Here is a 12,140-nt window from a genome sequence, read left to right as displayed (position 1 = left end):
CCCTCTCTCCCAGCAAGTCTCCACCCTCACTGTACGTCATCATCGTGCCGCACTGGCTGGACCAGCTTCTTGATGTGGAGAGCCCCCAAGTATCTGTGTTTCTTTTTAATGCTCTACATGCAAACTTGGTATGTGACCAGAGTTGAAGAGCAGCAATCCTTTTATGCCATGGCAATGTTTTTAAAACTCTACATTCCCAACCACAGAACGTTCTGGAAGAATTGAGCTACAAGGAAGTGGCTATAAAAACAGACTTGGTTCCTGTGCCACTCCCCACCCTCCCCCCGTCTCCCCACAATTTACCACCAGTTGGTGGCTAGCAGTACAGACCTGGCCCTCTGTAAATCAATCCCAACACTTCTGTGTCTGCTTCAAATAGAGGTTTGTTTATTTTGGGACAGCTTCAAAATCTGTAGCCCCAGGATCACCCCCAGGCCTCTGAGAGCTGACAGCCTGTGCCTAAGATTAAAGGGCACTATCAAAGCACAACTTTACGTCTCAACTAGGAATTACAAAACATAGAGGAATAACTCTGCTCCAGGGTCACCTTTTGTTAAATGACTTATTGTCACCTATGTACCATGAACTCTTCTAAGTGCCAGGGTTGTGTCAATGAATGAAAAAAACAATTTCCGCCTACAAAGAACTTACATTCTACCAGAGAGAGTGGAAGGGATAAACAAAACACAACCATAATAAAATAATAAACTTCATGTATATTAGAAGTATGTTAGAGTATATCCGTATAAAAATAGTAAATTGTGGACTGTGTATGTATATTAGCATAAACGGCAAATTATAGAGTATATTAGAAGTATTACAGTATATTATAAAAATGAGATAAAAGGTGGTATTGGTGGCATTTTCAGTATATGTGCTACCGAAGCGAGCACGATTGGTGGCGTTTTTAAAGAGGGGTCCAGGTAGGCCTCGCTGACAAGGTAACCTCTGAGCAGACACCTGAAGGAGGTGAGGGCATTGTGGAAATCCAGGGCAAACTCTAGCAAACGTCACCTGGAGGGCCTGTTAAAACACAGGTCAGAGCTTATGGTTCAGTAGATCTAGAGCGAGTCCCAAGAATCTTCATTTCTAACAAGGTCCCAAGCGATGCTACTGCTGCAGACCCAAGGCCCACACTTTGAGAACCACCGGTCCAGGGACGCGCAGGCCCCACAAAGGGCACTGCCAGAGCAGGGGCCTTAGGTGGGAGCAGGCCTGACGTGGGAAAGAACAGCGAGGAGGCCAGTATGGCGGGAGCAGAGTGAGAAAAGGGGATGAGAGGAGATGGAATCAGAGGGTTCAGGCACTGCAGCAGTAGGGCCTTGTGCACCCCTACGAGGAAGTTGGCCGTTAGGCTGAGTGAAGTGTGGAGCCACTGGAAGGTTCTAAGCAGAGAAATATGATTTGGCTTTTTTTAAATTAGGGTCTCTCTGGCTACTGTGTTTAAAGGAGAAGAAAAGAGGCAAGGGCGGGGAGACCCCTTAGGAACATATTGTAATAATCGGGCTGAAAGACGATGGGGCAAGGGCGGGGAGACCCCTTAGGAACATATTGTAATAATTGGGCTGAAAGACGATGGTGGCTTGGACCAGCTGGCAGCGGACACTGAGATGCGCTGGCAGTATTTAGAAGGTGAAGCCGCCAGGACTTCCTCTGCGATCTGATGCCACGAGAAAGAGGAGCCAGATGTTTGGCCTGAACAATGAAAAGGGTGGAATTACAATCGACTGCGCTGCAGGAAGACGGAGGAGAAGGCAGGTTTCGGGGGTGGAAGGGAAGACCAGTAGCTCAGTTTCGGACATGCCAAGACTGAAATGTATCTTAGACATGGAAGGGGCTAAATAGATATACATGCAAGTCAAGGATTTGACTTTTGTTAAGAGTGCAAGTGCGAAAATCAATGTGTTATGCTACAATGACAGGTTCAGCGAGAAAAAGCCTTATCTCAGTAGTGGCTGGAAAGGTACTTGATAAAATTAAAGATCCACTCATGATAAAAACTCTGAGCAAACTAGGATGGGAGTGGAAGGGGACTTCCTTAATCTGATAAAGGGTATCTGCAAAAAACCCCATCAAACTCGAGGATGAAGCAGTGAAGACTTTCTCTCAATCAGGAATGAGACAGGGACGCCTGCCATCACTGCTTCTGTTCAACACTGTACTGAGGCCCTAGCCTATGCAATAAGACAAAAGATTAGAAGAAGGTTAAGTATTTGAAAGGAAAAAATCATATCAACTGCACTATTTGCAGCTGATATGACTGAATCTATAGAAGATCTAAAGGAATCCATAAACTTAACATAATAATTGTTAGGTTGCTGATGCAGCATCAATATAAAAAATCATTACATGTCCATCAACTAAATCAGATAGTTAAAAAAATAACAATTTAAGAGATACTGTTTACAATAGTATCAAAAATTAACTAGGAATCTACCCAGCAAGACAAAATCTTATAGAGAAAACTATAAAACTTCATTGAAAGACATTAAAAACCTAAATAAATGAAGATACGCCGTATGCATATGATAGAAGAGTCAATATTGTAGAAATGTCGTTTCTCCGCAGATTGATCTACAGGTTCAATGTAATGCTGAGCAATATTATAACAGATTTTTATGTGGAACTTAATAAACATTCTAAAGGATTTATAGAAGTCGGAGAGCCAAGAACAGCCAAGAGACTCTTTAAGAAGAAAAACATAGAATGACTTACTATAAAACTATAATAATTAAGAGAAACATAGTATTAGTACAAATATAGGAAAATAGAGCAAAAGAATAGACTAGAAACATCTCCATGTATACAGATACTTGACGTATGACAGAGGTTTACTGCAGATCAGTGGGGTGTGGGGGGGAAGGACATTTCAATAAATGGTGCTTGGACAACTGGCTTTCTATATAGAAAGAATATAAAACTGGAGCCTTACCTCCATCATTCACAAAACTCAATTATAGGTGGGAGTACCTCTTTTTTAAGTAAATATGAAATCATTTGCTGCAAATCACGTTAACTTGGTTTTTCATTTAACAAGATACAATGAACATCTTCCCATGTCAATAAATAGAGAACATTTTAAATACATGTACCAAAATGTATTTCTCATCAGTGGCCTGATTAGTTTGTTTCACATATTTTGCTATTACAAATACAGTGAACATAGCTCTACAAGAGATCCTAATTTTCAAGCATTCCACACCCCTCAGGCCTCTTTCAGACTCTGAATGGACTTTTTTTTAATGATAAATGAACATTTTGAGCTATTACATGGCAGCTTCACTGTCTTTGAATATTTTATTGCATTTGCTTTTATTTTTACAAAGAGGATAGAAAAAAAATGAATGTGCTGCTGCTGCTAGTGATAAGCAGCACAGGATCATATATTTTTATAATTGGCACAAAGATAAAAAGCCCTCGGCACTCTGAATGGGGCTAATCTCGAGCCACGATCACATACATACTCACTGAACTCAATCCATTCATTGGTATTCAGTCATCAGAGCGAAGAACAAGGTTAAAGAACATGAACAAAACACTGGAAGTACATATCATCAGAGATTGAGTATAAAGGAAATGTATAATTAGAAATCTTTCTAAGATTCCTCTTTTTAACAGAGTATTTTTTTAACCTTAATACATTCACTTTCACCAACATTTTCAGACTCTCTACATTATGTATCATCTGATTATTTCTAAAGGATAAACTTCTAGAAATATGCTTAACAGGGCCAAGGGTATGCTTACATTTCAGATGCTTAATATATACTGCCAAAGTGCCTTGGAGAAAAAATGTTCCGATTTCTCTTTCCCTCAGGAAAACCTGACAGCCCGTTTCCCTGTCCACACCAACAGTGAACACTAGCAGGCTTTTTAATCTATGGCAATTCAATATTTAATATTTTAATTTGTATTTCTTTGATACTGAGCACTTTTTCTGTTTCTTTACCTATGAAATTCAGATAGAAGTTATATCTACTTGATAGTGTAGTTATAAGGATTACATGAGCTGACACTGTGTAAAATTCTTAGGACAGTGCTTATCATGTAGTAAATATAAGCAATTGTTTTTATGTTTATTTCCTTTGTGAATTTCTAATTATGCCGCCTGCCTGTTGTTTATATTAGTCCTTTGCCCACTTCTTATTGATTATCCTAACAGTTAAGTATAAAGGAAAGCTATTAACTCCTGGTATATCACATCCTAATATTTTTCCCAATTTGTCATTAAAACAAATTTTTTTTAAAGGTTGATAAATTTTAAAGGAAATCTAAAAATGAGTGTCATTAAAATTTTTGTTTCTTTTTTATTAGAAGTAAATGCATCTATATGATTTTTGGTTAGATGCCAGTCTTGGAAAGGCCTTGTCCTCCCAAGTTTATATTGATAATCACTTAAGATTTCACTCTAGTGTTTTGTTTTTTAATGCGGTATGCGGGCCTCTCACTGTTGTGGCCTCTCCCGTTGCGGAGCACAGGCTCCAGACGCACAGGCTCAGCGGCCATGGCTCACGGGCCCAGCCGCTCCGCGGCATGTGGGATCTTCCCGGACCGGGGCACGAACCCGTGTCCCCTGCATTGGCAGGCGGGCTCTCAACCACTGCGCCACCAGGGAAGCCCTCTAGTGTTTTTAATAGTTTTATTTTCTTACATTTAACCTTTTAATCCAACCAGAATCAATTCAGAAGGTGAAAAGAGCTATGTGATCCAAATGTTATACAATGGACATGCATTACCTTTATAATTAAAAAGCAATCCAATACTCTGAATATTAATATTGGAATCAAACTTCTCACTACACTTGTCCCCCTCATTCATCTTACTACAATCATATGTTCAATTCCATGTGCCAGTTTTCAGACTGACCAGGTTAGTTGTGAACATACTACTTTGATTCACATAAAAGCTGAACATAATATTAGTCCATGGTTAAGGATAGCTTTCCTACTGGCATTCTCATTAACATAAACTACTAAAGTTTTCTCTAGACCAGGGGTCAGTAAACCCTTACTGTGAATGGCCAGATAGTAAGTGTTTTAGGCTTTGGGGCCATTCAGTCTCTGTCACAACAACTCAGCTCTGCCGCTGCCGCATGAGTGGCCACAGACAACATGGGTATGGATGAATACGGCTATGTTCCAATAAAACTTCACTTGTGGATGTTGAAACTTGAATTTCGTATACTTTTACCTGTCACAAAATATAATCCTTCTTTTGACTTTATTCTAACCATTTAAAAACGTAAAATCAATTCTCAGCTTGCAGTCTATAGTAAAACAGGTGGCAGACCAGTTTGCTAATAACCTCTGCTTTATTTCAAAAAATTTTTAGCGTATTATCTATATCAGTACTATCCAGGAGAGCTTTTTGCACTATGGAAGTGTTTTATATTTGCGCCTTTCAATAGGGTTGCTACTAGCTACATATGGTTATTGAGCGCTTGTCATGTGGCACAAGTAATAAGTTTTAAATTTTATTTGTATTAATTTAAATTTAAGCAGCTACCTGTGACTAGTGGCTACCATACTGGTCGTGCATGTCAACAGATTGGACTCAATATGTAAAATAGAGATGTTTGTGTGTATACATATATACATCTATATAAATGTAGATGTTTATATGGTTTTCTCCCCTAGAGGCCTAAATCTACATATTTAATATAGTCACAAAAATAATGGCTATTTACTCAAGTAAAAGTTCCACACAGTTTTATTCCTGTGACGGATGGGATTAGGCTAACTCATCTCTAAAGGCCTTTTGCCCTCAGTTCTCTCAGGCAGAAGTCTTGGTGACAGATGCTCGATCAGAGCCCCTTAAGCTTTTAGGCACTTCACTCGCTGTTTCTTCTCACTGCTTATTCCTCAAAGGCACCCCACATCCTCCTGCCCTGATCCTTCCCTCTCTATCCCCACAGGGTAAAAATAAAAACACCAAGTTAGTGGAAGAGCATGTAGCCTTTGTCACTTTTTCCCAAATGCTTTTCTACTTTAAAAAAAAAAAAAAAAGGCACACTTACTGCCAGGTCAAGCTGACTGTTCCGGGTCGTGATGGACAGTTCAAGGGTGGACAGCTGCACTTCTTTCCAGACCTCTGGGCTCATCTCTTGGGGGGCTGTGTGAATGCATTCGATACAGGTCAGTGTCTCCCATGAACATCTCAGCACCACCACCACGGCCAGCTACCAGTGGCTCAGATGGCCTCCCGAGCCCATCTGCTCACCGCCCCCCCCCCCCCCCCCGCACCCTGCTTAGTTTTCTTTATCTCATACTTTTGATACACAGGTTAAAGGGCCAGGCTCAAAATGGAATCTCTATGCCTGAGACATCCCTATAAAAGTAGCCACAATAACATAAAGGTTGGTGACAGAGGGAGTCACTGGGAGTCACAACTGACACAGGCTGTTCCCATTCATGGGACACTGCTGCTGCCGTTTGGGGCCTGCAGCTGTGCACACAGAGGGCCGAGTTCAGTGATGCTGGAAAGGCTTCCCCTGCTCTAGGAGAGTCAAACACTGAGGTGGGGTCTGCTTCAGGCAGGCCTGAGCTGACCAGGGCTTTCCAATCGTCAGTCCCCACGCTGCTCACCGTCCTGCGGCTGTACCCAGTAGGATGCGAGCCTTCGTAATATTCTCCTGTACAAAGAGGGCCGTGGAGGGGTCTCTTCTGCTCCACTGGGAGGTCGCTCCGCAGGTCCCGTGTATGTGAGAGAGGCTTGATGAGTCTGAGGCCACTCCTTTCAATGTAAAGAGACAAAAACCTTTATCGTGCAGCACGATTCCAAACTCTTGGGGTTTCTCTCTACAAAGGATAGTATTCCACCCATATCTGCTTGAAAGCTAACTAGTAATCTCCTCTCGTGGGATGAAATTATCTCTAATTTGGAGTGTGGAATCCTCAAGCTTTCTTTTCCTATTGAAGGCCTATAGGAACCCAGTGACTGCGGCCTCCATTGCTCTCCTGACACAGAGCAGAGAGGAGATCAAAGTGGACCAGCAACCAACCACTGCTTACACTTGTCCAAGAAAACCTCAGTATGAACAAGCACAGAGTCATCCGATACTTTGACTTAGAGATGGTGACACAAACATGAAATCCAGTTGTATCACATACCTTCTTCGCTTCTGTCATCATATTCCACTCAGAGACCAGGCTGGTTTAGTCCAGCCTCGAAATCCAGCCCAAGGCCTCTCATTCCTGCTTCAAAGGCCATCACTCTCAACTCTAGATTTGTCTTCTTCCTGGCACCGAGTCCAGTGCCATCCTGGGTCCCATCAGTGTCCCCAGGGATGATGAAAACAACACCCTAGTCTCTCAGCCCTTGACGTCACCTCTAACCCACCACAGCCACCGATTTCCATGGCCACGTCCCGGTCCTTAGCGGTACCCGGAGCCACTCCATCTTAGAAATCTAAAGCCCTGATAGCCTACCATCTAATCACTTCCCATATTCTTTTGTGCCCAGTGGCTCTTAGGGTGAACTGCTCCCTTGTTCTCCAGTTTCCATGGGGTGAATTACAAAAGAGTAACAGTTCCAACTCCTCTCACTCCACCTCTTACTCCTTCCCAAGTCCAGAAAGACCCAACCCCTTCTCTTCTCACTCTGGAAGTGGCCGTCCTGCGGACTCAGGCATCCACTGCTTCCTCACGCAGTGAGCTTACTTAGCAGTCTCTGCCCCGAAGGAGATGTTTTAAGTGGATAAATTCAATCTGGAGTGTTAGGAAATCAGATTGTGACCGCGTATCCAAGCTGTGTCCTTCACTCCTGCTGACATTTATAAAGCTGGCATGTTGATTTCCATATGCTTTGTTCCTGCATTTGGTTAGTCAGGGGAGGAAGAGAGGGGTGTGATGTGGGGGCCCGTGGAGACCCTAACCACACCAAGCTCTCAGTTGCACTGAGAATCCCAGCCCCTGACCACGCCATTTGTCCTCAGGCCAACCAGATGAACAGTGGGTTACTTTACAGCACTCTCTTTTCCCATTGCTTTTGGCCCTCGTGTCTTCTTTCTTCCATAATGTTTGCCCTGAAAAGCCCCTATTCTTAATCAATCTGTCACTAGGTGTCTGTACTTCTACATCGTGGCTCAATATTATTAGAAGGGGAAATAAAACACTCCTGCTGAGTACTGACACAGGGAAAACAATCACCTAAACGAGCATATCCATGTCAACAAATTCTTGGTCTAAGTTTGTCCATGCCACTTGATAATCCTTCTAAACCTATTTTCATCTTGCTTCAAAACTCCCCGTACTACCATCACCATCACCACCACCACCACCACCACCACCACCACCATCACCATCACCACCACCACCACCACCACCACCACCATCACCACCACCACCACCACCACCACCACCACCACCACCACCTCACTTTCAAAAGATCACTTGCTTCCTGCACTTCAGTGAGAATATCAAGACATCAGTGAGAACCGCCTTACCTCTTTATAAATATGTTTTCATCTGTACCTCTCCTTTATTTCTCTCCTGTCTCAAGGAAAAAGGCGTCCCTCCCCCGTCCAAGGCTAGTCCAGGACTCTGGATCCCACTCCCTTCCATGTGCTCATGGAACTAGCTGAGTCAGTCATGCTTTTTGTGTCCTTTCTCTCTTCTCCTCCCATTCTTTTTCACTTCTGCTTCAGGAAATAAAGACACAGATATCTCTCCGATTAAAAAAAACAGAACACTCCAGCGGCCCCATATTTCTCACTAGCTTTTGTCTTTTTATGTCCTTCTTTTCAGAGTCGAGATCCTTGAGGAGTGGCTCTACTGCCTCTACTTTCTGCTCCCATTTACCCCTGACCTTTCTTCAGTGCGGCTTCAGCTCTTCCACCCACAGGCTACTGAACCTTCAGAGGGCACTCGCTTGCCTGCCTCTATTTAGACTCTGCCGTTGCTTCTTGAAATCTCACTCTCTTCTTGAAATTCTCTCTTCCATCGGCTTCTATGTCGGTACTTCCTCCTGGAGTCTCTCTTGGCGGTTCCCAGGCACCGTCTCTGCCTCTTTAAATGAAGGCTATTCCTGGCCATCTATTCTCGACAGTAACTTTATCAAATCCATAGCTCAATGCAACTCATACACTTATGACATTTACATCTATTTCTTTAGCCCAGATCTCTCTGAATTCCAGACCGAAGTCACGACTGTATCGCCACCTGTCTGCACCACAGTATGTTAAACTCAGTATGTGCCAAACTGAAAATTTCATCTTTCTTCACAAACTTCATTCTACTCTAATATTATCAGCATTAAGGGAAAACTCTAGTTACCAAACTCCAGTCCCTCAAACCAGAAATCTGGGACTACTACAAGCTCCTTCCAACTTTTGAGGGCTGTACCTCTTTTTTTTTTTTTTTTTTTTTTGCGGTACGCGGGCCTCTCACTGCTGTGGCCTCTCCCGTTGCGGAGCACAGGCTCCGGACGCGCAGGCTCGGCGGCCATGGCTCACGGGCCCAGCCGCTCCGCGGCATGTGGGATCTTCCCGGACTGGGGCACGAACCCGTGTCCCCTGCATCGGCAGGCGGACTGTCAACCACTGCGCCACCAGGGAAGCCCGAGGGCTGTACCTCTTTAATCCATCCTCTGTGGTCAATATTCACTGTTACCACCTTATCTCCTCTCAACTGGATTACGTTAACAATCTTCTACCTGATGCCTTTGCCTTTAACTACCCGTGTCCAATCTCCTGTCCACACTGTTGCCAAACAATTTTTCTAGAGGGAAAATCTGCTCTTGCCACTCCCCTGCTTAAGACTCAATAACCCTCTAGTGCTTTAGTGATAAATGTCAGATCGCACATCAAAACCTGCCAAAAGTGGTCCTGACCTGACCCTCAAAGTCCCCTTCCCGCCATGCTACTGCATTGGCCATAATCAAAGACCGTGTTACACCACTGTGACTTCATACATCCTCACCGCTCCACTTGGAATGCCATTTATCTAGTCCTGTATGTATTTCAAAATCTGGCAAAAGTGTCACCTTCCCTGGGCTGACTTTACCAACCTTCAGTCAGGGGTAAAGGCCCCTCCTCTCTGCTTCCATCTTATTCTCTCCATATTTCTCTCTTAGCACTTGCCAAACTGCTGATTTACCTGGACCTCACCCCCAGCACTTGAATACCTGGACCTCACCCCCAGCACGTGAATACCTGGACCTCACCCCCAGCACTTGAATACTTCTTGAGGGCAGGAAACCTGTCTTATTTGACTTTGCATTCCAAATATATAGCAGGGCTTGCCACACAACAGGTATGCAGTAATTGTTTGCTGAAGAAATGATGGAAACAGTTTACATGCTCCCAGATTCTACAACTTAAATATGTAGTTACTCTATTTCTTCCTGAATGCAATCCCTACTCCACCAATGTAATTATCCCCTCAATCAACGGCAGTCATGCATTTTACTCACACAATTTGCCTTAGGTATAGAAAGTCCTTGGCGCCCCCCAAGTTCATTTTAATAATCATGTAGATTGGTCACCCCTAGTACTTTAATGGTTTTGTTATCCATCTGGAATTTATTTAGAAGGTAAAGGGAGCTATGTTTTCCAAACATTTTGCAATGGACATATATTACTTTTGTAATTCGAAAAACACTCGATACTCTGAATGTTAACATTAAAACCAAACTTTTCACTACATTCAAACTTCATCTGCCAATTTTCAGATTGGTCGAATTGTAAATATACTACCTTGATCTGCATAAAAGCTGAACACAGTATATAGTACACAGATTAAGTATGACTTTTCTATTAGCATTTTCATTAATATACATTGTTGAGCTGTTCTCTATGCCAGTATTTCTCACTGTATAGTCTACAGCAGCATGGCCTGATAGAACTTTCTCTGATGACGGCAACTGTCTCTATACCTGTGCTGTCCAATACAGCAACCACTACCCACATCTGGCTAGTTTGAAAAAGCACAGTTGGAAGCACGAAGCATAGTTTGAAACCTCCTATATTATACACAAGCCTGTATGATTAGATACACAACTTCAGTTCATTTCCAGATGCTAATATAGACACACTTGCAAATAGTTAATGAGATACAGGTCATTGTGTTCAAGGTTTGTCTGGTAAGAGTGAGTGAATGAATAGACAAAGGGAAGTAAAATATAAAATGAAATGAAATCTGGGCTTGGTAATGGAGAGGGTAAGTTGGTAGATGAGAGGAATCACAACAGGAATGCTTTCTGCATTTGTATATAAGTAAATATGCCCCATTTCAGTGCTGGAGCACGCTATATACATCTGTAGCAAGAAATTTTTAAGGGTTCCAAATACACACATCACAGAGGAACAACAAAATACCAGAAGTCAAGCTTCTACACTGTAAACTGTATTTACCTTAAGAGTGCTGAAAAAGTGGGCTACTTTGGTCTTCAGAGGCCCAAGATACCAGTACCTGAGAAAGACCAAGATAAAAATGTAATTAGAATATTAAAAGAACTGTCAATGTGCTAGATACCATTCATGACGGATAATGCATTAGAATTACACCTTTACCGTGAGTGTCTGCTCTGGAGGCTTGGAGACTGTGGTTTAGTATTAAAAAAAAGTATTGCAGTTAAGTTTTTAATCTGCATTTGAATACCATGTCAAACCGTACATAATTAGTTATACAGCAGCTAGATCCTTGCAATCTACAAGGGATATATAATCAGAGTCTCCTTGAATCTCTAAATTCACAGGTATCACCGTAATATATACTTTCCACCATGGAATACAGTTGAGTATACATTCCAAATGAGTGGAGAGGGATAAAGCCACAATGAGACGCAGTTGCTGGGTGCTGATGTATTACTCATGAGCTAAATGGCTGCATTCTGTACACCGTGTTCTCTCTCACACACAAACATACAATTAAAATCTGTAAATCAGCATAATTTCGCATTACTTATGTTATGCAGCTTGAAAATGGCAAATGTGAAATCTGGGAATGAAGAGGGTCTGCTTCATATTGCTAAATACCTAAAAGCTACTGAAGAGAAAAAGATGCCTAGTTGGAATTAGGAAAGCGGCATAAAGTAGATTTCTCTCTTAAAACTCATCTCTGTCACCTACCAGCCCATCTTAACTGCTCCCCATTTGTTTTGGATCAATATGTATTTATTTAGCACTTACTATGTATATGGAG

General features: G+C 42.4%; 1 protein-coding gene across 1 annotated transcript in view; it reads right to left on the bottom strand.

Moving 5' to 3' along the window:
- Positions 1–12,140, bottom strand: part of AGK (acylglycerol kinase) — an 85,400-nt gene that overhangs the window by 5,235 nt on the left and 68,025 nt on the right. Inside the window, exons 11-13 of the mRNA XM_082847012.1 lie at positions 11,351–11,408; positions 6,585–6,732; positions 6,017–6,111 (exon numbers count right to left, since the gene is read on the bottom strand). Of these exons, the coding sequence (XP_082703138.1) occupies positions 6,017–6,111; positions 6,585–6,732; positions 11,351–11,408 (301 nt within the window). The remainder of the gene's footprint in view (positions 1–6,016; positions 6,112–6,584; positions 6,733–11,350; positions 11,409–12,140) is intronic.

The sequence above is a fragment of the Leucopleurus acutus genome (genome assembly GCF_964270905.1).
Source record: "Leucopleurus acutus genome assembly, chromosome: 9".
Taxonomy (NCBI): Eukaryota; Metazoa; Chordata; class Mammalia; order Artiodactyla; family Delphinidae; genus Leucopleurus; species Leucopleurus acutus.
The sequence above is the reverse complement of the archived record's forward strand: the minus strand, read 5'-3'. Positions and strand labels throughout refer to the sequence as shown.